Source organism: Carassius carassius, chromosome 30 (genome assembly GCF_963082965.1).
Source record: "Carassius carassius chromosome 30, fCarCar2.1, whole genome shotgun sequence".
Lineage (NCBI taxonomy): Eukaryota > Metazoa > Chordata > Actinopteri > Cypriniformes > Cyprinidae > Carassius > Carassius carassius.
The window spans coordinates 7,858,351-7,881,973 of NC_081784.1; the positions used below are offsets into that span (position 1 = coordinate 7,858,351).

General features: G+C 38.2%; 3 protein-coding genes across 4 annotated transcripts in view; 2 read left to right on the top strand and 1 right to left on the bottom strand.

Annotated features, from left to right (window-relative positions):
• Positions 1-1,825: 1,825 nt before the first annotated feature.
• On the bottom strand, positions 1,826-4,366 carry LOC132110520 (tetratricopeptide repeat protein 9A-like). Its single transcript, XM_059517204.1, has 3 exons — positions 3,818-4,366; positions 3,268-3,450; positions 1,826-2,982 (listed from the first exon to the last, which is right to left on the bottom strand). The coding sequence occupies exons 1-3, from the start codon at positions 4,257-4,259 to the stop codon at positions 2,900-2,902; spliced, it is 708 nt and encodes a 235-aa protein (XP_059373187.1). The 5' UTR covers positions 4,260-4,366; the 3' UTR covers positions 1,826-2,899.
• Positions 4,367-6,416: 2,050 nt separating this feature from the next.
• LOC132111107 (mediator of RNA polymerase II transcription subunit 6-like) lies at positions 6,417-10,115 on the top strand. The gene is made up of 8 exons (XM_059518276.1): positions 6,417-6,556; positions 6,843-7,002; positions 7,201-7,292; positions 8,050-8,132; positions 8,219-8,327; positions 8,419-8,534; positions 8,631-8,658; positions 9,637-10,115. Exons 1-8 carry the CDS (start codon positions 6,535-6,537, stop codon positions 9,789-9,791), a joined length of 765 nt encoding a protein of 254 aa, XP_059374259.1. The 5' UTR covers positions 6,417-6,534; the 3' UTR covers positions 9,792-10,115.
• A 546-nt stretch (positions 10,116-10,661) lies between these two features.
• Positions 10,662-23,623, top strand: part of LOC132110521 (pecanex-like protein 1) — a 35,332-nt gene continuing 22,370 nt past the window's right edge. Inside the window, exons 1-6 of one of the 2 annotated variants that reach the window (XM_059517205.1) lie at positions 10,662-10,958; positions 14,266-14,480; positions 17,067-17,172; positions 19,010-19,043; positions 19,575-19,631; positions 21,274-22,893. In XM_059517205.1, the coding sequence (XP_059373188.1) occupies positions 10,806-10,958; positions 14,266-14,480; positions 17,067-17,172; positions 19,010-19,043; positions 19,575-19,631; positions 21,274-22,893 (2,185 nt within the window). In that variant the 5' untranslated portion in view covers positions 10,662-10,805. The remainder of the gene's footprint in view (positions 10,959-14,265; positions 14,481-17,066; positions 17,173-19,009; positions 19,044-19,574; positions 19,632-21,273; positions 22,894-23,623) is intronic. The other variant, XM_059517206.1, reaches the window with a different exon arrangement.

The following is a 23,623-nucleotide window of genomic DNA, read 5'->3' on the forward strand; positions in this document are numbered from 1 at the left end:
GTTGTGCATTGGCAGTATGTGTGGTGTGATGAGTGTGTGTGTGTGCTGTTATGCATGCAATTCAATGTAACTGGTGGATTCCAAGGTGTACATGCATTGAATTTTGTTTCAACATTTTTGAGAATTCATATTGAATTAGTTTTACATTTTTAGTAGGCTTTTGTGCAATATTTATTAATGTAAGTTTACACATTTATTTATTTAAAATATTATAATTTTTTGACAAATTGCTAAGAAACATTTCTGTCTGAATTTCTGGACATGTTCAGACATGCAAGGTGAACATTCTTTTGCTCATGTTCACAGCAGTGTTGTCCTCCGTCTCTCAATCCAATCTTTCAACTCTACACTGGCAAAAATGTCCTCTAAAAGACAAAACAACATTTTTTTGCCAAAACACAGTAGTGCTTGTTTCTGTCTACCCATTTCTTTGACCTGAAACCAGATTTAGAACATAATTTTTCATGCACATAGCAAAAGGAACGCAGAGTACTGGCACGGAAATTTGGCTGGGGAACTTTCACTTCATTCCATCTGGATGTGGAACAGGGTGTATTTTTCTGGCTTAAAGGAATGTGTAGCCATCATCAGTAGCATCTGCTATCATTTATCAGCACAATCACTGTTGTCCTGAAGAGCAGGTATTTTGGGTTCAGACGCTGCTGCTATGAAACTTGTACTTGCACCTGAGCACATTAAACTTGTGTAAGAGCTGAATTAAAGCCCTGAAATGCTGAGATGTGGTGTTTTGTGACTGACTGTCTTGGAGTAGAGTACTAGAGGATGATTTACACATATTATTATCATCATCACAGCAGGTGAATGAGACTACACTAAATGCATTCTCTGTTTCACTTAACAAGCATTAAGACAAGACAACCCCATTATTTTTCCATGCGCTAGTCTCATTTAAAACTAGTAAGTGGAAAACATCCAAAAATACACATTTAAGTGTTTATTTTATTACTTTATCTGTTTGAATCTGTAGATTACAGTAATGTCTTTTAAAAGGTTTTCTTAAAATTATTTTTTTTTCTCATGCACCAAGCCAGAAATCTCAACTTTTTCACTTACGTACACCAAACTTTCCCATTTTTTTTTTTAAAAACAACAACTATATTCTAAAGGTTTTTATTTATATATAATTCATCTGATTTATATAACATTCCTAAAAAAAATTGAATTTATTTTCTGGCAGTGGACAGTATTTTCTGATTTATGGAGGGATCAAAATATATATTATATAAAACAAGAATTTAAAAAATAAAAAAATAAACATTTTGAACCTGGGTTTATTTAGTGTTCAGATTTCTGTTCTGGGCATTCTGGGGTCAGTCATGGCCTGACGGTTAGAGAGTCGGACATGTAACCCAAAGATTGTAGGAGGGGGATGTGAATGGATTGTAGGATTGTAGGTGGGGTTAGTGAATGACCAGTGCAAGGCCCCCAAACTGCTTCCTGCATGCCACAGCACATGGCTGCCCACTGCTCTGTGTGTGTGTGTTCACTACTCACTGCTGTGTGTGTGCACTTTTATGGGTTAAATGCATAGCACAAATTCTGAGTATGAGACAACATACTTGGCTACACGTCATGTCACATATGCAAATCGATGCAAATTTAATTAGATAATGCATCATTTACATATTTAACTTTTATAGAAAACGTACAATACAAAACAGTCAATGTACTGTAAATAACCAACTTTAAAAAAAATACAATTTAAATGTAAATATTATAATTATAGATATGTGGGATTATTTAGTGTGAGATTATTGCTCTGTAGTAAAACAGCCTCATTGGTTCTCATCACTGCAATACGAAATACTTCATCAGCAATTTAATGTCATTTAGACATTCAACAGATTAATATTTAATTCTTCTGTTTTACACAGATCTGTCTAAGCGAGCATGTCTAGGACACCATCCCCATCTGTCTCCAAGAATGATTTCTGTGCAACCTCACCATAGCAACCAGAATGGAGCACTGAATTGGACTGTTTTGTAAACCTGCTGTTTAGCTGCAAGTAAAACCCATAATAAACAGTTGGGTACAGTGGAAACATATAAAAACTCCCTTCTCTGTTCTCACTCTCAGTAAGAATCAAAGATAAATCAGCCTGAACAAAAATGAACAAAAACACACACTCCTAAATATAAAAATTACTACAGTTTATTGTACTCCTACATGCTTTTGTATATGTGTGTCAGACTGTGTTTTATTCACATGCTTACACTCATGTCCACTGTGTGTATGTGTGTGCGTTTGTACACTTACGCCCACTCTATGCGTGTGAGATCTTTCCCACTGCGATTTGAATGTGGGTGTTAAGTGAAGAGTAGGTTGTATATGATTGGCATTGTTTTCTCTTAGTGACACTTAACTACACTTCAAATGAAGAAGCTTCAGGTGTTTCTAGCAAAACTCCAGAAAACGCCAGAATCTCTAATAAAACATCTTTGTCATGATCTGGAAACAATATGCAAAAGAAAATGCTGCAGGAATATGTACAGTGTATGTATTTCACCAGCCACAAAATGATCTGAGGGTGTTCTGTGGAGCACAACTTCAGACCCCAACCACCTTAAGAGACCTACATCTGTTTTTAATTGAGGAATAAAAGCAAACATTTTGACAGCACTACTTTACTAAGTGCATACCAAATGCCATTGAGATCTCTGGTGGCCTCCATCCCTTGTCTCCGCAGTCTACTGCAGGGCACAGCACATCTGATTCAGCTCTTCAGTCTTAGCCAGAGACTGTTTCTGACAGGACTGAGACAGGTGTGTTGACCCGCACTGGAATAAAATGCCGAAATGCCGAACCTCGTCCACAGAGAGTGTGATGAGGGAAGTGTGGGGTGTCCGCAGTGGAAAGCTTTTCGAGCGGGAGCTGTTTTTACGGAACTTCTGATTTCTCTCTCTGGGCATTTCGTCGAATCTTCATTTCCGTGAGTTGGATGTAGCGGATGACATTTGTGTCTGTTCCACATGCATAGAAAAAGAGGAAACAGCTGATTTAACTGAGAAAATGTGTGCAGGAAGTGTAGTGAAACATAAATCATTTCAGTTAGTGATGATTTGTTATTAATTTGTCAGCAAATAAATTATGGAACCAAGGCCACTGGAAAATTTAGTGTTTGGTGTTGCACTCTAATGGCTTTTGGTTTAGTAGTGAGATTTGACGATTTGAGACAGACTTCCAGAGGTCCATGAACCACAGTTTGAAAAACGCTGATGTATGTGTGAGAGTTTGATCTGACTGACCTGTGGGCTGCTGTTTGTGTGACTCTTTTAGGTAGTGCAGGGCTTTGTTGAAGTCTCCCAGATGATAATATGCCACACCGGAGCGATACAGGGCTTTAAAATTCTCACCCTCCTTTCTCAAAACCTTCAGGCAGTACTCTTTCACTCGTTCATAATTCACTAGCTCCATCTGCAACAGACATGCTACATACAAACATAGACAAAACAAATTACACCAATGCAAAATTGAGGATTTGAGTTTGTAATATCATGTTTTTTTTACATGACTTAATCACGTTTTTACAGTTTAATAATGAAATGTAGGTATATGACCTGCAAAATGACATCATTCTGCATGCAGAATTTAAGACATTCTCTCACAGATCACTTTCTTCCAAGGCATATTCAGGATCGGATGGACAAATCTAGCAGTTTGCCATTGGAACCCAGTGCTTATTTTAATATTATGGTCTGCATTCAGTCTTAACAGGTGGGATACATAGAAAACAGACCTAAGTGCATTGAAAACCCTCGGGTCGTCAAAGTGGTGAAACATGATGTGCGTTCCCACCTGCAAGGCTGTTGTAGCACTCCAGCTCCGCGTTCTCCACCGCGCCTTTCTGCTCGTCCGTCAGGCTGGACTTGCTAATGCTGGTCAGGACGGCAGACGGGGACTTACTGGTGTCCGGATCCCCCAGCACGCGACACAGACCCTTCATTTCCAGCAGCGCGCGGTGGTACTTGCCGATGGCCTCGCGGTATTTTTTATCCTTGTAGCACTGCGTGCCTTGCGTCTTGAAGTCCAGTGCTCGTTTCACCAGGTCCGCGGGTTCATTTTGGGGTTTCACCATCGAACCGCTCTGATGGGGTGCGTGCTGCTGGTAGCGCGCGTCTCCGCGGCTCCTGCCACCGGGAAGCTGCACGACGGTGGAGTTCGCGCTGCCGCTAATGACGCTCATCGCGCCGTTTCCCTTACGAATCATTCCTTCAAATCTGCCCTGCTCCACACTCATCCCACCGATTTGATAATTCTCTAAAACTCACGTTTCCGAGCTCCGTTCGTTGACTCTTTGCGCGTTTACATGCCCGCGTGACGACCACGTCTACACGGTCCTGTTTTAACGATTCCCGGATGAACACACAATTCTGTGAATTTTTCCTCTTTTTTTGTCTGGAGGAACGGACAGAGATCGGTACGTCCTGTTCTCACCAAATGATTCAGAAGGGAGTGAGCGTTCGCATGAAGCCACAGCACGCGCTGCCCTTAAGAAATGCGGTCATCACGGATGGTGCGCGCTAACTGGTCTGTCAGCCCCCCTGCGCGAGGTCCCGTTTTCATTGAAATCCAGCTGAGCGCAACTCAGCCATTAACAAACGCGTAATTCACTTGCTCAAACGATTTAGTGTGCTGTGATTTCTGTCGCCAAAACACAAAACAGCTGCTGCTGGACACCGAAAATAGCTGTTTAAATACAGTTTATCCCTATTTCTTTTGATCTTCCCTTGATTCAGAAGAGCTGGTCTTCTCTCTTTCATTATGCTCACAATAAAGTTATTGTAACCCACATTTATTTATTTAATAAGTCATTTTGAACATCTGCTTCATGGAATAAACGTCATGTTTGTCCCACAGGTGTGTGTGTGTGTGTGTGTGTGTGTGTGTGTTATAAGAGGTTGTGTCTGGGTGTGTCGTGATTGCGGTAAATCGTGCTGGGAGGGGAGCTCTGCCTTGCTCAGTCTGTTATTTTCTTCACTCACAAACACATTTGCATGTCATGCACATATTATAGTTCGATCAGTCTGAGAAAAAAAACAAGGGCATTAGTGTCTTTCTTTATTATCCAGTACTTTTCCTCTACTGTCTAAGTTTTTAATTTTTTTTCTTCTGTTTTATCACAACTGATTGAAAGTTTGCTCGAATGTCAGATGCTTACTTTAACTCATACAATTTTAATATGACTGCAGGGTGGTAGCTGATATTATTTAAATATATTTTTATTTATATCCTATTCTACAGTACATTTCCTGATCAATATGTTTTAATAAAATGCTGTCTTTCTTAATGTATATGTGTACATTTTTATTATTACTTTGGGGAATATATGTTATTTTGCCAAAAGATGACAAGTAGGGACAAGTTTGTGACCTCTAAAGGAAAATGTTATAATTGCTCCTATGATTAGAGCACAAGAGCACCGCTTGCTCCGCCTGTCTTTATGGCAAAGCATGCTGAGTTTGTACACAGTAGTCAAGACTTTACTTATGTTTGTTTGTTCACAGTCACATAATTGAAAATTCTGTTTAGGAACAGATAGAATTTTCTTTCTATTTTTTTTTTAATTTTTTTAATTTTTTTAATTTTAACTAGAAAATGTTAAAGTAAGTGATTTTCTGGGCTTTTTTGAGTTTAATCCTATTTTTGCTCTGTAGGAATTATGTGGTGTTTTCTACTGCACCACACTCATAGGATATTCTTACAGAATTGTGCCTGCAGGAATTTGTCCCATCTGATAAATTCTTCTGTAGTGATGATGTTCCAATGCATTTTTGCAATTCGAAAAATTGCTTTCATGGTCATGTTGACTATGCCTTTTTAAGAATATAATTATTTTTGTCTTAACTGCACTCCTTTAAAATAATATTGTTGTGTGTGTGTGAATGAACACATGTAACATAGCAAGACCTTACTGATGTAGTATGACCTTATTCATGGGGGCTACGTTAAGACTGTGTCATAAGAATTAGCCAACTAGCTGTTAACTAAGGGGTAATCATTCTTATTTTACAGATTCAACTTAGACTAATCTATGATTTTAACTGAATTGAAGACTTGCAATTAAAGGACTGAATTTATAAAACGTCATATTTACACACACAATGCAGACATAATAGCCTAATAAGACATATTAAATATAGGATTTGCTTCAATACTTTAAGCAAACTAGGTTATAGGAGCAAATCAAATAAGTGTTGATTAAAACATTAAGAAAGAAAAAAAGATAGAAAAACTATTTTGTTTTGTATATTCAAAAGAGAGTGAGAAAAGTAGACTATCAGCAAATCTTTTTTAATTAAAAAAGAACCACACAACATGATATTGATGCTCCTCAGTATAAGAATTTTTCAATCCTGAATGTTAATTGTAAAACAAAATAGAATGTGTTTTTTTATTTATAATTTTGATTGGTTTTGTTTTGTTATTGTAGGCTGCTACATGTAGTAAATGAAAGTAAAGCGTCATAGAGTGTCGACGATTATTGCGTCATCAGCCTGCGTCTGAATGCGAAGATGGCGTCGGTGGATTTAAAAGGTACTTTCAGATATTTCGCGAATTATTTTACAAATAGTTGTATTTTTTCTCATCTTTATTTCTGTTAATTTCCTTTCGTCATCATATTCAAATGCTGTAAAAGAAATGTAAAACATATTTTCAGGATGTTTGCTTTATCAGGACAACGTAATCCCATTGCTCTTTAGCATTGTCGCTATAGTTTGTTGTAGAAGTAGGCGAGCAGTATTATCTTATTATTTTATTTTTTCGTTCCTTGCCGTAAATGTTCTCATTTGAATATGGTTTTGTGTTTTGTGTCGGTCAGATAATTTGCTGGGCATCTCGTGGGTGGACAGTGGCTGGGTGCCCATCCTGAACCCAAGCAACGTGTTGGAGTATTTCTCCGAAAGGAGCAACCCCTTCTATGATCGAACCTGCAGCAACGAGGTGGTGAAAATGCAGAGATTAACCCTGGATCACCTCAAGTAAGCACTGCACTATGCCATTAAAACTGTTATGCATGCATCAGATGTATACTCTTAGTCATGTCGGTTATATTTTTGACATAGATATATAAAGCATGCACGTGTGTTTATTTTACTGTCACTACTGATTTATTTGTTTTTCGATTAAAACAGGCGAGCTGTGTTGTTTGTGTCTAATTGTGTTTTCTGTGTGTATAGTCAGATGGTGGGTGTGGAATATATTTTACTTCACGCACAGGAGCCAATTCTGTACATCATCAGAAAACAGCAGAGACAGTCACCAACACAAGGTGAGTTTCTGCTGCCTGTGTTGATGTATTTCCTTTTAATATTTTAAAATAAGGATATTTTTTGTTTGGGGTCTGCATTGTATTTTCAGATTATGCTTTTTAGTATTAGATGCAATTTTGACTGTCTGTCAGTCCAGGTCAAGTAGAGCTTGACATGATACTTAACACAAAGGACATTGTCTGATACAGTTTCAAAGGGATAGCTTGATTGTTAGGCCTATTAATAAAAGTAATACTAATAAATGTATTATATTCAAATTGTTTAGCTTCCTAAAACACTAGTGGGAATGTAATGTGGAATGAGACACTCACTAGCACTAAAGAACACTGAAAAGGTTCAGTCTCTTAATTTTGCTCTCAAAGTGCAAAAGAATAAAAGAAAGAACAATAATGCAATTTCAAAACATTTTAAACATAGAATGATGTTGTAGTATATTTGCAAGCTTTCTATATGTGGTTTGCTTGAAGACTGACTATGAATTTTTTTCGCTTATACATTAAATCTTTGAGAGACTGAATTGCAAGAGAATTTTAGGTGACAGAAGTTGTTGTTTCAGGAATTACTGCATTTTATTATTACCTAATACTATTATTATTGTTATTGCAATACTATTTCTTGAATTCTGAAAGACCAGGAATGTTCTTTATCACAATAAATGGGATCCTTTTTGTTGCCTTTACATTAAATATGCTACCGTTACATTTCTTTGCAAAAAAAAAACTTGTATGTGTTTCACTTGCTGTACTTTTCCTGCAGTTATCCCTCTTGCTGACTACTATATCATAGCTGGAGTGGTGTATCAAGCCCCTGACCTGGGATCAGTCATCAGTTCCAGATTGGTGCGTTATAACCCTAGTACAATCTCTCTAACTTCTACCTCTATCGGTATGAAAATTAATATTTTGTTTGTTTTGTTGTGTCCTAGCTCTCAGCGGTTCATGGGATTCAATCTGCGTTTGATGAGGCGATGTCCTTCTGCAGGTACCACCCATCCAAAGGGTACTGGTGGCACTTTAAAGACCAGGAGGAGAGAGGTGAGAACAGACACACACAGCAGCAGGAAGCATCACTCAACAAGTACAACTGTACCTATCTTAAATTGTGTTTTGTATTTGGTATTTATAGAAAGGGTAAAGCCTAAAACTAAGCGGAAAGAGGAGCCGAGTTCTTTGTTCCAAAGGCAGAGAGTTGACACGCTGCTACTGGACCTGCGCAATAAATTTCCCCCAACTTTCTATCAGGTATTACTAATATGCACATGAAACATTTCTAACTGGTTTCTGAATCTTGTTCTAAATTAGAGCAATATTTCAATTCTCATTTTATGTCTGTTTCAGCCCAAACCAGGAGAGAAGCCTGTCCCAGGTACGCAAATACTTGACTCAGTCTCATTGCATGCTATAGCTGAAAATTTGTAAATAATAATTTGTAAATGATTAAACTCATCTGTATATAGGCATTTAAAAAATACTTAAATGTAATTACATGTATAATTCGTATATTTGAAAAAGCAGCATAATATACAGGTGCATCTCAATAAATTAGAATGTTGTGGAAAAGTTATTTTATTTCAGTAATTCAACTCAAATTATGAAACTTGTGTATCAAATAAGTTCAGTGCACACAGACTGAAGTAGTTAAAGTCTTTGGTTCTTTTAATTGTGATGATTTTGGCTCACATTTAACAAAAACCCACCAATTCACTATCTCAACAAATGAGAATATGGTGACATGCCAATCAACTTCCATACCACCTCAGCAGTGCCACAAACTGATCACCTCCATGCCACGCCGAATTGAGGCAGTAATTAAAGCTAAAGGAGCCACTACCAAGTATTGCATGTAAAGTAAATGAACATACTTTCCAGAAGCCCAACAATTCACTAAAATTTTTTTTTTTATTGGTCTTATGAAGTATTTTAATTTGTTTTTTTTTTTGTTTTTAATTTTTTGATAGTAAATTGGTGGGATTTTGTTAAATGTGAGCCAAAATGATCACAATTAAAAGAACCAAAGACTCCATGAATGAAAAGAAAGAAACTACTTCAGTCTGTGCATTGAATTTATTAAATACACGAGTTTCACAATTTGAGTTGAATTACTGAAATAAATGAACTTCTCCGGGAAAATTCTAATTTATAGAGATGCGCCTAGTATTACTGTGTATATGTGGTTTGATTGAAGACTTGACAAGCCGTTGAAAAATATAGCAGAATAAATAATTTCATCTCTAATATAGAAGACAAGAAAGCTAAAGCTTTGTTGGCATTAGAAGTATCCTTCGCTCAGGGCTGATGAGAAGGGTTTATATATATAAAAAAAAAACTCATTCTATATCCATAGTGGAGGTAAAGAAAGAACCTGAAGTGCCAGTTGAGATCGTGAAGCCTCCAGAAGAGCGAGAAACAAAGCCCCCGGCCCCTCCTGGCCCTGCTCGGCCAGCCCCACAAACTACACCCAACAAACCTCCACCTGAGAAACGTGCACGCCTACAGTGACACACATACTGGCCAGCCACAAACAACTGTAATGTTGCAGGACTTATGTGGACCGTTCTTTGCACCAGCTAACCAAGGGTGGACTGTTACGGTTATTGTACATAAATGCCTTTTCTTTATAATTTAATACTTTTTGTAATAAGGGAACAGAAATATGTCTGTATTTCCACGTTATTTTCTATATTTCAGTGTTACTGAGTTGTAATATTATACAATTCTGTCACTCAAAGTAAAAATAAATAAATAAAAATTCAAAACCTGTAACGGGTTGTTGTTTTTTCTGATTAAAATTTTCATATAGGTCCTTTGTGAGTGATTCAATAACTACGTAAAAACGTCTATTTGATTGCGTATAATGGTTTTCCGATAAAGATAAGACAGCGCCCTCTTGTGTTCATATGGGTACGCGCATCTCTTGCTCTGCTTCGTGGATGTGAACTCTATTTAGTGCACTAAAACATATTCATAGCCAGCAGAAATGTTATGAAGAGAATTGTTTTTTTTTCTTCATATAACTGTGGCAATTAGCTCAACTCAAATACTGCCAGACCTGACCTAGTTTATTGCAACTGGATGCGCACGGTAATCATGCTTACAGTAAAATACATATATTCACATCTTTTTAAACTTCTCCACGATATTTATTCGTGTATAATCAAAGTGACTAAAGGAATCTCGGGAGGGATTGGCTTATTTATTAAATAATGTATTTAGGTAAACAGGTTGCAAAAAAAATAAATAATAAAAAAAATATCACAGTATCGCCCCAGATGTTTTTGTTAGTCTATACTCGCCTTCGTCGCGCGGGGGCGCTGCAAAATAACTCCTCTCTAGCACTCGCAGTGCCACTGTCTCCGCGAGCTGTACGCGAGCTGGCGGGTGCGCGCAGAGCACGATGGGACGGGAAGCGCAGCGCTGGAGGACCACAAAGAAGAAGATGGCTGCGACGGGTCTTGACGGGCCAGCGCAGTATCTCCTGCGCCGAGACGGCTAGAGAGGGGACAGGGGGTAAATATGGGGTCGCAGACCCTCCAGATCCTGCGGCAGGGCGTGTGGGCGTCGGTGACGGGAGGATGGTACTACGACCCCCACCAGAACACCTTCGTGAACGCGCTTCACCTTTACCTGTGGCTGCTGCTGCTCTGCCTCCCGTTCACGCTCTACATGGTGAGAGACGCAGCCGTCGGTGTTTTCTTCTCTCCATCCTTTAGTCGTTATCAGCCCGTCTTTATGTCTGTTCTTTCCTCATTCTTCATCCGTCTCTCCATCCCCCTCTGTTTCTCTCCAGCTCATCTCTCTGTTTCCAGTACACACACAGGCTGTATTTCTCTTCATCTCCCCCCCACGGTGTTTCCGTGGTCAAGGAAAACCCAGAAATATCAGGGAATTTTAGAAATGTGATTTGCAGATCTGAGAAGGTCAAGGAAATTTATATGACGTGTGTGTTTTCTGGTCATGCTCTGGTCTGTGATAGTTCATTGCTTATCCATTGTTTTATGTGAATGAAATTTCTGCTAATGTAGTATTCTGAAAAAATAGAATTTCCAGTGTTCGCAAACAATTGGAAGAGTCGTGGAAATGTGTTGTTCCAAAGATGTGGAGTCCTTGACAGCGATGAGGGTCAAACCGCTGAATCAGTTCTGTTCTGGTTTGACGGGTATTTGTTGTGGTTTTGATTTGGTTTTTCAGCAGAGTTGGGTGTTTCAGACCTGCTGTCATGCGGTTTGGTCTCTGTCTGCTTTAAAAGGATAGTTCAGACAAATATGAATATTCAGACTCACCCCCATGTCTTCTCAAAACTGTATGACTGACATACTTGTGGAACACAAAAGAAGTTATTTTAAAGAATTGTAGTGGGCCAAACTGTTTGACTTCCCTTGTTTAGAAAAAAAAATACACAGAAGAAAGAAACTTTACCATACATTAACACACTGACCCTGCCATAGAAGACACATTTTGGCTTTAAAAAAGAACATTTTAATGAAGAGTTAATAAAATACAATAATACTAATAATCTGAAAAACCCTTTTCCACTACAAAAAAACTTTATTTTAGTATAGGTGGCGTAGTCCCATAATATTTAGCTGAATTTTCAGCATCATTTCTCCAGTCTTCAGTGTCACATGATCTTTCAGAAATCATTCTAATATGCTGATTTAGTTCTCAAAAAACATTCTTGTTATGAATGTTGAAAATATTTCTGCTGATTAAGTAATGATGTGGAAACCAGTCTACATTTTTGTAAATATATATTTTTACATGATAAATGTCTTTACTGAAAAAAAGGTGTACTTTTCATAAAAAAAATTAAGATGAGAATTGAAAATATTGTGTATACTTAATTAAATAAACTGTGATTCAGTGTTGTACAGAATATATTGAGGACTTTTTACCAATAAAACCAAGAGATGTGTTTTCCTCATTTTAAAGGAAACTTAAGCAGTTTTGGGGCTTGAATTGAGGAACTGATTACATTAAAAAAAGGAAAGAAGGCTACCTATTTATTTTAAGAGAATTAGCTCTATTTAGCAGTTTTATTTTAGAGGTGATTGTTAGTTCCCAGCATGCTTTGTATATGGCTGGATATGTAGATACAATTTTGAAATGAAATGCTATTTTATGTGTTTTTAGTGAAGGGAAACTTCTATTAATGATAAATGTTCAGTTATGTTTGACATTTGAAAGAGTTTCTGTTACACAGTAGTTTCCATTGCTCAGTGCAATCATTACCATTGTGCAGAAGAGTAGAGCTTATGGTTATGGATACTACTCTAAGGCATTAAGCCTTGATCAACTTACAGTAGCTTTGCTAGTGCAATATTTTCCCACTTGATTTGTTTAGCTGTATACTGTCTTTTAAATGTACCAAAAAACTCGACGTCAAATACGGCCTCACTCAAAATCACAGACTTTTGAGAATCAACATAAAATAAATGAGCACATTTCACTATTTATATTAAATTCATTGTGTTATAGATTAATTAGTTTAGGAGATTTCATATGATTTATTCAGGTAGATTCCATTAAAATTCAAGCCTGAAAAAACTACTAAAAAATATTATGTGTAATATTGTTACCATACATTTTTAAGTAAATAGCTCGTTCAGTTTTTTTACAGTGAATGGTTTTTGCTGAATAAAACCATGAATTGTTTAAAACAAATCATACTGACCCCAAACTTGCCAAAATGGCTTGTTTTCTACTCAATTAAAATCTCTTCCTGCATTTCTTTCCAAATGTTAAAGATTTTAACATGGAAACATAGTTGTCAAAACCTTCCCACCATCCCACTGTGGCCTTGTTTATAACGCATATCAGCTCGTTTTTATTATGCTTTTAGCCACCAAAGTGTAGTTGTAGGCACAGTTTACCATATTTAAAGTAATTCAACATATTTCACACCAAAACCATTACAAAAAATGCAGGAAAAACTGTACAGATTCCATCTTTGTGATAACAACTCTGGAACTCTCCTTCATCATATTGAAATCCTTCACCATGTAACATTATACTCCAGTTTGCAGTCTATTTTTAAGAAGGTACTTGTAATAGACAATGCTGTGTATTAATTTTTAAAGCATGCTCATTCTGTGGGTGAGGTATCTGAGCAGATCTATGTGTTAAATCTGTGTACAGATTGAGTGACTGGTGCCTCTCAGTCCATATTTAACTTCCTGCACAGATCCATGGTTCTGCTTGAGTACTCAATTACCTTTCAACCACAACTAAACAATATCATGTAAAGACCCACAGTAGTGCTGTAACCACTGTATCACTGAGGTGATATATGTGTTTTTTGTGAATGAATATTGATGAATATGGGTCTGGGTGTGTGTCAGATATGAAGAGGTGTTGGGTGGCTTTGCTTGAGACATGTCCTTTCAGTGTCAGGCTGTTTTTGACTTCTGTCTTCTGGTTGTGACTGAAATATTGTTGCCTCTTTTCATAACCCTGTAACTGTGTATAACAGGGTCCTATATTTGTGTATGATATTTATATATCATATTATTTTCTTATTTTTTAAATAAGTTTAAATAACTGCTTTCTGTTTTATTATATTTAAAAATAAATATTATTTTTGTAAGGAGAAAGCTGAATTTTCAGCAGCGGTTACTCTAGTCTTCAGTGTCCTATGATCCCTCATAAATCATTCTGATTTGCTGATTTGGTGCTGAAGAAATTTTTTTGTATTATTATCAGTAATATTGAAAAGTGTTACGCTGATTAATATTGTTGTGGAAGCTGTGATGCATTTTCTTTTTTTCAGGGTTATTTTAAAGTTCAAGAGAACAGCGTTTATTTGAGGTATCTTGAAATGTCTTTACTGACATTTCTATCAATTTAATACATTCTTTGCTGAATGAAAGTGTTATTTTCTTTAAACATAAAAAATATATATTTGTTCAAAATCACAAAAATGCTTTTTTTCCTCAACTCATTTGAAATCTCTTGCTGTGTCTCTCTTTTTCTGTAGGCATTGCCCCCCACATTGGTGATTGTGGGTATCTATTGCGGGGTGATAGCAGGAATGTTTGCGCTGCTGAAGGCAGTGAATTATCGCCTGCACACTGCGCTGGATGAAGGGGAGGTGGTGGAGCTGCGGGCCAAAGGAAGCGAGGGACGGGGCCAGGGGGCAGAGTGCCAACGTGAGGGTACAAGCACCCGGCAGGAAGACTCAAACGGGCCTGGGTAAGAATCACGGGTTTTCTCTTATAAGCCATAGCGATATGTAGAGTCACTGCACAGGTTAATATTTTTTATTTTGTATAAACAGATTTGATTTAGCTTAGGAAGGCACTGATTTGGCTCAGACACAGGTTTGAATCGTCTCATAGTCTGAATCATCCCAAGACACATTGTGAATCATCTCAGGGTTTAAGTCTTCTCAGGAAACGTTCCGCTTTTTGCTCAGGATTCAATTTAAGAAAAGCTTTTTAAATCATGTCACATTTTGAATCTTCACAGGAAAGTAGGGCTGTCAAAATTGCTCAAAAATGACGTTCGAATATTCCCTCTAAAAAATACACGAATATTCGAACTATTCAAACATCTGGTTGCGCATGTTGACAATGACGCGCATTACGTCAATAACAGGCAAAAATAATACAAAGAGACATAACTACTTGTATAGATAGTCTATTTAAGTTTAAACATATATGACAACGTATTACACACAAAAACAAGGAAATCAACTAATGTCCAAGACTGCAGACCTCACGCTCTCTCACCCTCACGTTCTCTGCCCATAATGGTTTAAATGAACAAACACATTTTTGTGCAAGCAATTTAATGTCGCGATTGTTGTCCCAAATATAGCATGCTTCATTCAGTGATTGAAACAAATATTATTAATATTAATTGAAGTTTTACAGCATATAGAACTAACATTGAATGCTCCGAGCGAGCTGTGCTGTGGTAAACATGGAACTTTTCCTTGACATGAAACAATAAATAATCAAACCTCGGATCCATTGCTTGACAGAACTCCCCGAAGCGTGCCCCATCCGCGATACTGATCGGTCTCATGTCCTTACAAATGAATGAAATTATTTTATCCGTTATGGCCTCTTGTTGTGTTGCAGACAAAGTGCTTGTGGCGGGCGATGCAAAGTAACGTTAAGTGTCAAGACGTGACTGTTTAGCTGGAGTTCCACACATTATGCCATGCTCATTTGGGTGCACATTCTTGAGATGTGACCTCATGTTGCTAGTTGTCGAATGGTATGCTAACTGTATCTTGAATAGCTTGCATACAACAATCTCGCGGGTCAACAATTTTACCTCATTTTCTCTGCTGCGGTCGAGTTGGGTTCGGCACTTGCTGGCATCTTCCATGAAGACACGTCAACTTTCAGCAGTGATGCTGTGCCAGACAGTGCGACTTCTGTGAGGCTGTGACCTGTCCCTGGACCCTCAGGCGCGCTAGCGCGCCCACTCGCAAGGCAGACAACCACGCCTCTACTACCGCGGGCCTTTTCTTCCACTTTTTCTTTTATTCGAATATTAATTTTCACCTTCGAAATTCGTTTTTTTAAAACTATTCGAATACATATTCGAATTTAGAATATTCGTTGACAGCCCTACAGGAAAGATTCTGATTCTGCTCAGAAAGGTTCTGGTTCAGCTCAGTAAAGTTCTGATTAAAGGGACAGTGCTGTTGCTCAGCGGTAGGGATGTTTCTGAGAACTAATCTGCTGTCATGCTGGATCTAATCATCACCCACTGAGACAGAAAAAAAGGGAGGAGGGAAATGGGTGAGTTAATCAGGGGAACTGAAATAGAGCCTCACAAACCAATACACACAGGCTGATACTTTTGCTCATTCACTCAGAGGAGTCCGAAACAGTCTGCAAACTTTCAGAGGTGTGATAATTGCTAGGTTGCACATTTTCTACGAGAGCAAGCATTGCTGACAGAGTCAGAGCACATTAAACACTGTAGCTCAAATCATGAATCAAGCAGTTTAGCAACGTTTTTATAAAGACATCAACAACTTTTCATGTATTAGACAACAACACATGGCTTTTCTCTCTTGCAATCTTATCTATACATAAAAGAGAAATGGAGAGTCTTAAATGTACTCACATCTGCAGGGCCATTCCTGGTTGTATATGTCTGTACATGATCAGCAGTAATTGAGGAAATATATGATATTTCTGCTTCAGACCCTTGATATGAAGAGCTCATGTGTTCCTAATTGTTCTAGAGATGTCCTGAATGAAATAAATGAACCGCCCATTTCTAGCCGTGGGATTAACATTCACCACAACATTTTATCCTTTGGGGGGGCCAAGCGAACAACAATATTAATCAGTGTAACACTTTTCAATATTACTGATAATAATACAAAAAAAATTCTTCAGCACCAAATCAGCAAATCAGAATGATTTATGAGGGATCATAGGACACTGAAGACTAGAGTAACCGCTGCTGAAAATTCAGCTTTCTCCTTACAGAAATATTTATTTTTAAATATAATAAAACAGAAAGCAGTTATTTAAACTGATTTAAAGCGATTTTTAAACCTCCTAAAAAATATTAAAAACAGTAAAATCTCCCAAAAAGTGAAGGGAGGATGGGTGGATCTCTGTCTAATGGGTGGCAGACATTAGCTAGAGAGACGCTAGAAATGATCTCTCGATTCCAGATGTCGATGTCAGAGCTGCTGTGCAAGTTTGATCATAAATGACATTAGTAACTCTCTTGAACCCTTTGGGCTGTTCCTCTGTTAGTGTTGCTAGGTAACTAACCTTTTGTGTGTGTGTGTGTGTGCAGGGATCCAGGGGGTGGAATAGAGATGTCTGATTTTGCACGGGAGGAGACGCCACCGGTCGACTGCAGTTCACGGAACTCTTACGTAGGAATGGACTCCAACCATCAGGTGTGTTTGTGTGTGTTTGCTTTTTTTGTGTGCATTGCTTTTGTTTTTGTTTTGTTTTTTAAATTGAGGCACTTTATAACCTGATTTGATTAATTAACCAAATCTTTCAGTCATATAGTTCACAGAAATTCATTACCACTCCCAATATACCAGTACCACCAAAGTGAAAAATGTTTTTGGAGGTCACAACAAGCTAGCTACAAATGGTACCATAAATTCTAATCTAACAATAATACTTCTTTTCTTCACAATTAGACTAGACTGAAATAATTGTTTTGTCCCAGAGATAGTTACCTTGAATGTAAAAAATCTTAATTTTCTAGAAAATCTGAATTAACTAATGAGAACATTTATTATAAATTGCATTGTTCATTTTAAACAGAGTTGGGATAATGTATTACTAAGTAATTAATTACTATAATTAAGTAAAAGTTTTAAGTAAAAGTAATTTTGTTACTTTTAGTTCTGATGTTATTGCATTAAATGCAATTCTATAGAAAACATTAGTGGATTTAACATCAAAGTTTAACATCTAATGTTGAAATATATGTTTTTGATGTAACCTCCTTTTAAATATATTGGACAGTTCAAAAATAATTAATGCAGTTTTATATTATTCATTTGAAAGCATTAAAAGAGACGTTTCATGTCAATCCTTGTACTTTTAAACTGGTCAAGGCTGATATGAGATTGTACTATTAGAAATTAGTATTTGCGATACTTTTTAAGAGAGAGAGTAATTAGTACAGTAATCTAATTACACTGTTAAAGATGTAATTAGTAGTTAGCAATTAATTACTTTGTTAGAGTAACTTACCCAACACTGATTGTAACATTACATTTAATATAATTTTAGTATGGTAATGAATATAAATAATATATTTTATTAATATTATAATTACACAATGTTTATAATATTCAACTATTTTATATATTATATATAGTTATATTAATTTATATATATATTTTTATATTTCACATACCTATTATTATGTACTTTTTTTTGCATATACTGACTGATTAGGTTGTAACATTTGTGAATATTAGTGTTATTAGCTAAATAAAGCTGTCCTGGTTTAGAGTATTTGTCTGTTTGAGTTCAGCCCTTCAGTCAGAATCTTTGCCTTTCGCTGAAGTTTAATTGGTGAAACCTCAAGGGTGTTATGTTCTGGCTTATGCTGGGTACACACCAAAAGATAATCGAGCTGAATTTGGGCCGATTTCCCCCCTTCCGACAATCCTAGCTATGTCCTGATTTTCTTGATGATTCTACAGATTATGTTATCAGACTTACCCTTGGTGTGAGGTGTGTTAAGAGTGTCCTAACCTGATCGAAAGAACATCGGAGAAGCCCTGATCGCGAATCATCCGCAATGCTTATTCTGAAGTCTTGCGAGATTTTGCGAGATTTCCTGTGTTCACAGTCGAGACTCTGGTTGAAAATCTGTTCATGTGTGGTGTGCTGTCTTTGTCACATCATGGCACACCACACACTATAGGAGCAAAACGGTTAATTCTAGGATTTTTTTATCCTCATGTTTGTGGTCTATCACATTTTGAAAATCTAATAAGATGTAAAAAAATCTTTTGGTGTGTACCCAGCATTATAGTACTGCTTGTCCCAGACTGTCTGTCTGTGTGTGTTGGTTGAATAATGAAATTATAGAGAGGAATCTCAAGCTGAATGTCATGTCATGTGATTACATGACTGTGATGTGTTTTTGTGCAAGTCTGCTAAATTAGTATCAGTCATGGGAAGTTAGAAACGTCATGATCTCATGTAAATGACTCATCGGACCTTGTTTCATTGATCTCATCTGTCTCTCTTTCCCTACAGATAACATCCCATGGAGGCTCTGTCACAACCAAACGTGAGACATAGATTTTGTTTTTTTAAACTTCTGACAGTATTAGTATCTGGCAAAAAAAAAAAAGGAATAGTCGAAACTGGAAAATTCAGACATTATTTATTCACCTGCATTTAGACAAAATACTTGTCTCAAGTATCTTCTGTTTCTTGATGACTCTTGATTAATTGTGTGCATATACGTACAAGATGAGTCAAATAACAGCAGCAGGAACATTACAGGGTATTCTTTAGTGTTCAGTAGAAGTTGTATGACTTTTTGAGTTGTTAAAAAACTCAGAGGACACTGTGTTGTGAACCAGGTTTACTGTAGCTATAAATAGAAGTGTTTAGGATCTAAGAGAAGAGGTTTTCTGCAGACAGTAGTGATATGTCAGAAGACCTGCAGTACTGCGGACAAGGGCCAGGTCAGGGATGTGTTTGAATAAAGTTTCAAAGGTGAGCAGGAGAGAGAGTGTGAGAGAGGGGGCGGATGTGTTAGGTTAATGAATAAGTTATAAAACTTGACCTTCTGTTTCTCTCTCTGTGTTTTCAGGGGCAGGTGTTGGAAAGGCTCCCGATGATATCAGTTTGACTTGCAGTCAGGACCAAGGTGTGAATCTTAATTACCATCAGCCATAATATAATGCAATGCAGTTATGCAGGCTCTAAAAACTCTAAAAGTTCACAACTGATCTCTCTTTAACAAATAGTTCACATAAAAATGAAAATACTGTCATTATTTATGCAACCTCATGTCATTCTAAATTTGAAGTTGTTTTTTCTTATTTTTTATGTATCATCCAGACAGACACTGATGCATGTCAAATCCTTTTTTTATAGAATAGATTTAAAAGATATTACCATCAGGAATCAGTTTTTCCATTCACTTTAATGGCAATGAAAATGGGCAATTTTTTTGTGTGTGTGTGTGTGTTTTTTTTTTTTTTTTTTTTTTACTGGCTCACAAGGTGCTTTGGTGGTTTGGGAAAGTTTCTCAGTTACAAATGCACTAGAACATATGTCTTCATGTCCTTAGCAGAACTGAGAACTGGTCGGTTAGGCTCGTATTCTTACTGACCACAATTGTATTCAACTGTAAAGTGTTTCATTTTACTAACATGAAAATGGATGTCTGTCTCTCCAAACCAGAAGTTTGTGATCACTATAAAAGCTTTTTGTGAATAATGAAATGACACACAGAGGTAATGTCAGCACTGCACACTGGACTCAACCTTTCTAAAGCACATAATCAAAAGACCTTATGGACAGTGTGGTGTTTGGATTGTGCTGAATGGATTCTTGGGTATGTAGGTCAAATGATTTTGGCAGACGACTGTATCGGTTCTTAACACTGCATTAGTGCTCAGCAAACTGTGTGTTTATTAGGGATGTACATGACTACATTTTGACTTGATCCTGATTTCTTTAAGCAGTTTAAACATGTTTTTGAATTCAAAAACTGCTAAAAGGAGCACAACGAGGTCTCAGGCTTGTTTTTAATTTTTGGACTGTAATGCTGGATAATCAGTGATCCAGTGATTAAAAAGTGGCTATTTGGTTATTGATTAACGTTATCATAAAACCTTCACTGCCTAACAATGCATGAACATTGCAGTGGAAAAACTTAGCTCAGTAACATTCACAATACTACAACACTGCCACTTTGGGTTGTGTAATGAGTTTTAGTTTTTCTCAGTACACCACTAGTATAATCAGTTATATATGCACACAGTTACATTTGGAAAGATGCAAGCTTTGCTTCCAAATGCCCAAAGTAAAGATACAGTGTCAGTTTAATAATTTTGTTAACCCAGGTCTGCAAGTCTTCATTCACAATGAGTTTTTAACTTATATGTAACAACTGGAAAGTGTGCAATATGTAAACAATATGATTTACACACTAAATCCAGCAGAAATCTGTGGACAATCTGCATTTTTTTTAAATGCTCATGAGAAATGCACCTTTTTGCAACCTTCTCTTGATATCTATATAAAGTTGATGATTTTGAAATTTTTTACCCTTTCAACAGTTTCTCTTTTCCGCTATCAATCTCACAATCAATTGCACCAGCTTGTTGCTTGACTCCCATAGGAATTAATTGAAAGTGCCCACTCCCCTCCTCTCAATCTTTGCCAATGTAAATGCATAATAACTGACTTCAGTGAAAAAGGAAAGTCACAGGAAGAGCAAGTCATTACATTTAACATTTTTAATTTTCATACACTTTTTTTATATTTCTCTTTCCCTCTAGATTTGATGTCAGACCCAAAGATGTTCTGCCTCATCTCCAATGACTCTTTTGCCTCCATGCAGCCATCAACCTCATTGGCTCAGGACCTTTATGGCTCCACTCCTCACCCTTTTAGTCAGTCCCTGTCCTCTTGTGACACAGAAATTACTGCCCATCTTTCCACTCACTCACAGTCTTTCCGGAAAGAGTCATCTCGACCTCGTGGATTGCCTCGGACCTCAAGTTCTGCTGGATCTGCTTTTCCAGACCCTTCTTTGCCTGAGTTCAGCCTGTACCCTCCACCTCGTCGGGGAGGACTGGATCCTGTCTGTGAAATGGAGGCCTCCAGGTCACAGAGGGCGACAGAGAGCTCTGAGCAGCCAGACTCTGGAACTCCCAGCACTTCAGGAATGGAATATCACAGATATCATCCGAAGGAGCACCACAGGGTATCACGATCTGTTTCCCGAGAGACAGGAAAAGGAGGGTGTGCTGGGGAAGGGGGATCTGAGTTGTACCAGTCAGAGGGTGTACAGGGTGGTCGGGAAAGAAAAGGTGGACGGAGTGCCGAAAGTTTGCGGAGTTTAAGCACACGCAGTAGTGGCTCCACCGAAAGCTACTGCAGTGGGACGGACCGGGATACCAACAGTACTCTGAGCAGCCTGCACAGCGAGCAGACAAGCTCCACGCATGTAGAGAGTCTACTGTCATTGTCTGGGGATGAGAAGGCAAATGCAGGACATACCGACCAACGTAACTCTAATGTGGCCTCGGGGGAGGCTAATAAAAACCCCCATGCCAATGAACTTGCTACCAAATTGCCTGTCGGTGATGCTTCCAAACCTACAAACTTAGAGGGCCAAAAGGGGGAAGGAACTGTGGAGGCGGCATCAAGGACTAGTGCAGACGTCTCTGCTGGTGTTGCCCACCAGCACCAGGAGACAGATCCAGAAAAAGTGCGTCCCAAAACAGGCAATCTTGTTCACCGGGCTGCCTCCTCATCTGCCGCTAGCCATAGTGGCCGGCGACGCAATGGTAAGCAGCGCGCAAGCAGTTTTGACGCCAGCAGACACCGGGAATACATTTGCGGACGTGGCATGGCAAAGCCTCGCTCTGCAGTGTTCTTGAAAGAAGACTCCAGTGATCAGAGTGAACTTAGTTGTGCCTCCAGCCTACACTCCACCCACCAGCTTAGCACAGACTCCTCATCCAGCACACTCCACTCCTGCCCCTCTCCAGAGGATCGCCGTGGCCCCTCGCTACGGGCCAAAATGAATGGTGTACAAACCCACGGTCAGAAGTACAAGGAAAAGGAACAGGAGAAAGACAAGGAAAAGGGCAGACACAAAGCTTCACAACGCACTCCAAGTACAGGCAGTGCCAAAACTCATGCCCGGGTCTTGAGCCTGGACAGCAGCACTACTGCTTGCCTTAATGACCCCCACCATTTGGGGGCACCAGCAAGTTCCAGACCCCTTACCACCTCCAAGTCAGACCTGGAGGCAAAAGAGGGGGAGGTGTTGGATGCGGCATCCCTGCTGGGAAGGGCCTCTCAGCTTGAGTCAGTGACCCGGTCGAGAAACAGTCTGCCCTGCCCTATTTCCCTTAGTCAAACGCAAGAGGCAACAATGGGATCTCGAGGTGAGCACACAGTAATGTGAGTTTGTGCATGCACTTATTCGTTAAGGGCTGGGAGATGATTCAAATGGTAGTTCACCTCATTCCAAACTGTATACTTAGTTTCATGAACCGCAAAAAGGAGAAGTTTATCAGGATGTTCACGCTGCTCTTTTCGATATATTGGAAGTGGATCTTGACCTGGAGCTGTCCAAATGATTAAAACATAAAACACCCAAGCCATACAGCTTTTTGTCAGGAACATACTTACATTTAAAGATGCAATGTAACAGAACTATAGACAGATGATTTCTTTCATGTAATGACTAGGGGTGTGCGATATGAAGATTTTTGATCGTGGATGATAAAAATCTCTCCACAATCTGCTTTTGAAGAAAGTATCTGTCAGCTGCAGTTCTGGCGCCTCCGTCATATATTGTACAATGCCACATGCATTCACAGCAGTGTTAACTCAGCGGTAGAGTTACTATCGCATTATTTGCATGTGCTTTTAAATGTTCCATTGGCGCACTGGTCTGACCTTGTGCTTTTTCTGAGTGCCGCATACACCCAAAGCGCGCGCACTAAAGCCTGTCCAACAGCGCCTGATTATTGAACTAAGTTATCTTTTGCGCTAATGCTGTCAAAACACTCAAGGTTTACATGTAGTTGGTTATGTCTAAAATGAAAATAAACAGTTACTATATTATGAATATTAGGTCTTAAAGGGACAGCAAGCCTATTAAACATGCAG

Excerpts from the sequence above, each read along its gene's own strand:
- LOC132111107 (XM_059518276.1), top strand. The coding sequence starts at position 6,535 with ATGGCGTCGGTGGATTTAAAAG. Across the intron at positions 7,293-8,049 it reads GAGACAGTCACCAACACAAG|TTATCCCTCTTGCTGACTAC; the intron begins GTGAGTTTCTGC and ends CTTTTCCTGCAG. Across the intron at positions 8,133-8,218 it reads CAGTCATCAGTTCCAGATTG|CTCTCAGCGGTTCATGGGAT; the intron begins GTGCGTTATAAC and ends GTTGTGTCCTAG.
- LOC132110520 (XM_059517204.1), bottom strand. The coding sequence starts at position 4,259 with ATGAGTGTGGAGCAGGGCAGATTTGAAGGAATGATTCGTAAGGGAAAC. Across the intron at positions 3,451-3,817 it reads GTGCTACAACAGCCTTGCAG|CATGTCTGTTGCAGATGGAG; the intron begins GTGGGAACGCAC and ends GTTTGTATGTAG. Across the intron at positions 2,983-3,267 it reads ACACAAACAGCAGCCCACAG|ACACAAATGTCATCCGCTAC; the intron begins GTCAGTCAGATC and ends CATGTGGAACAG.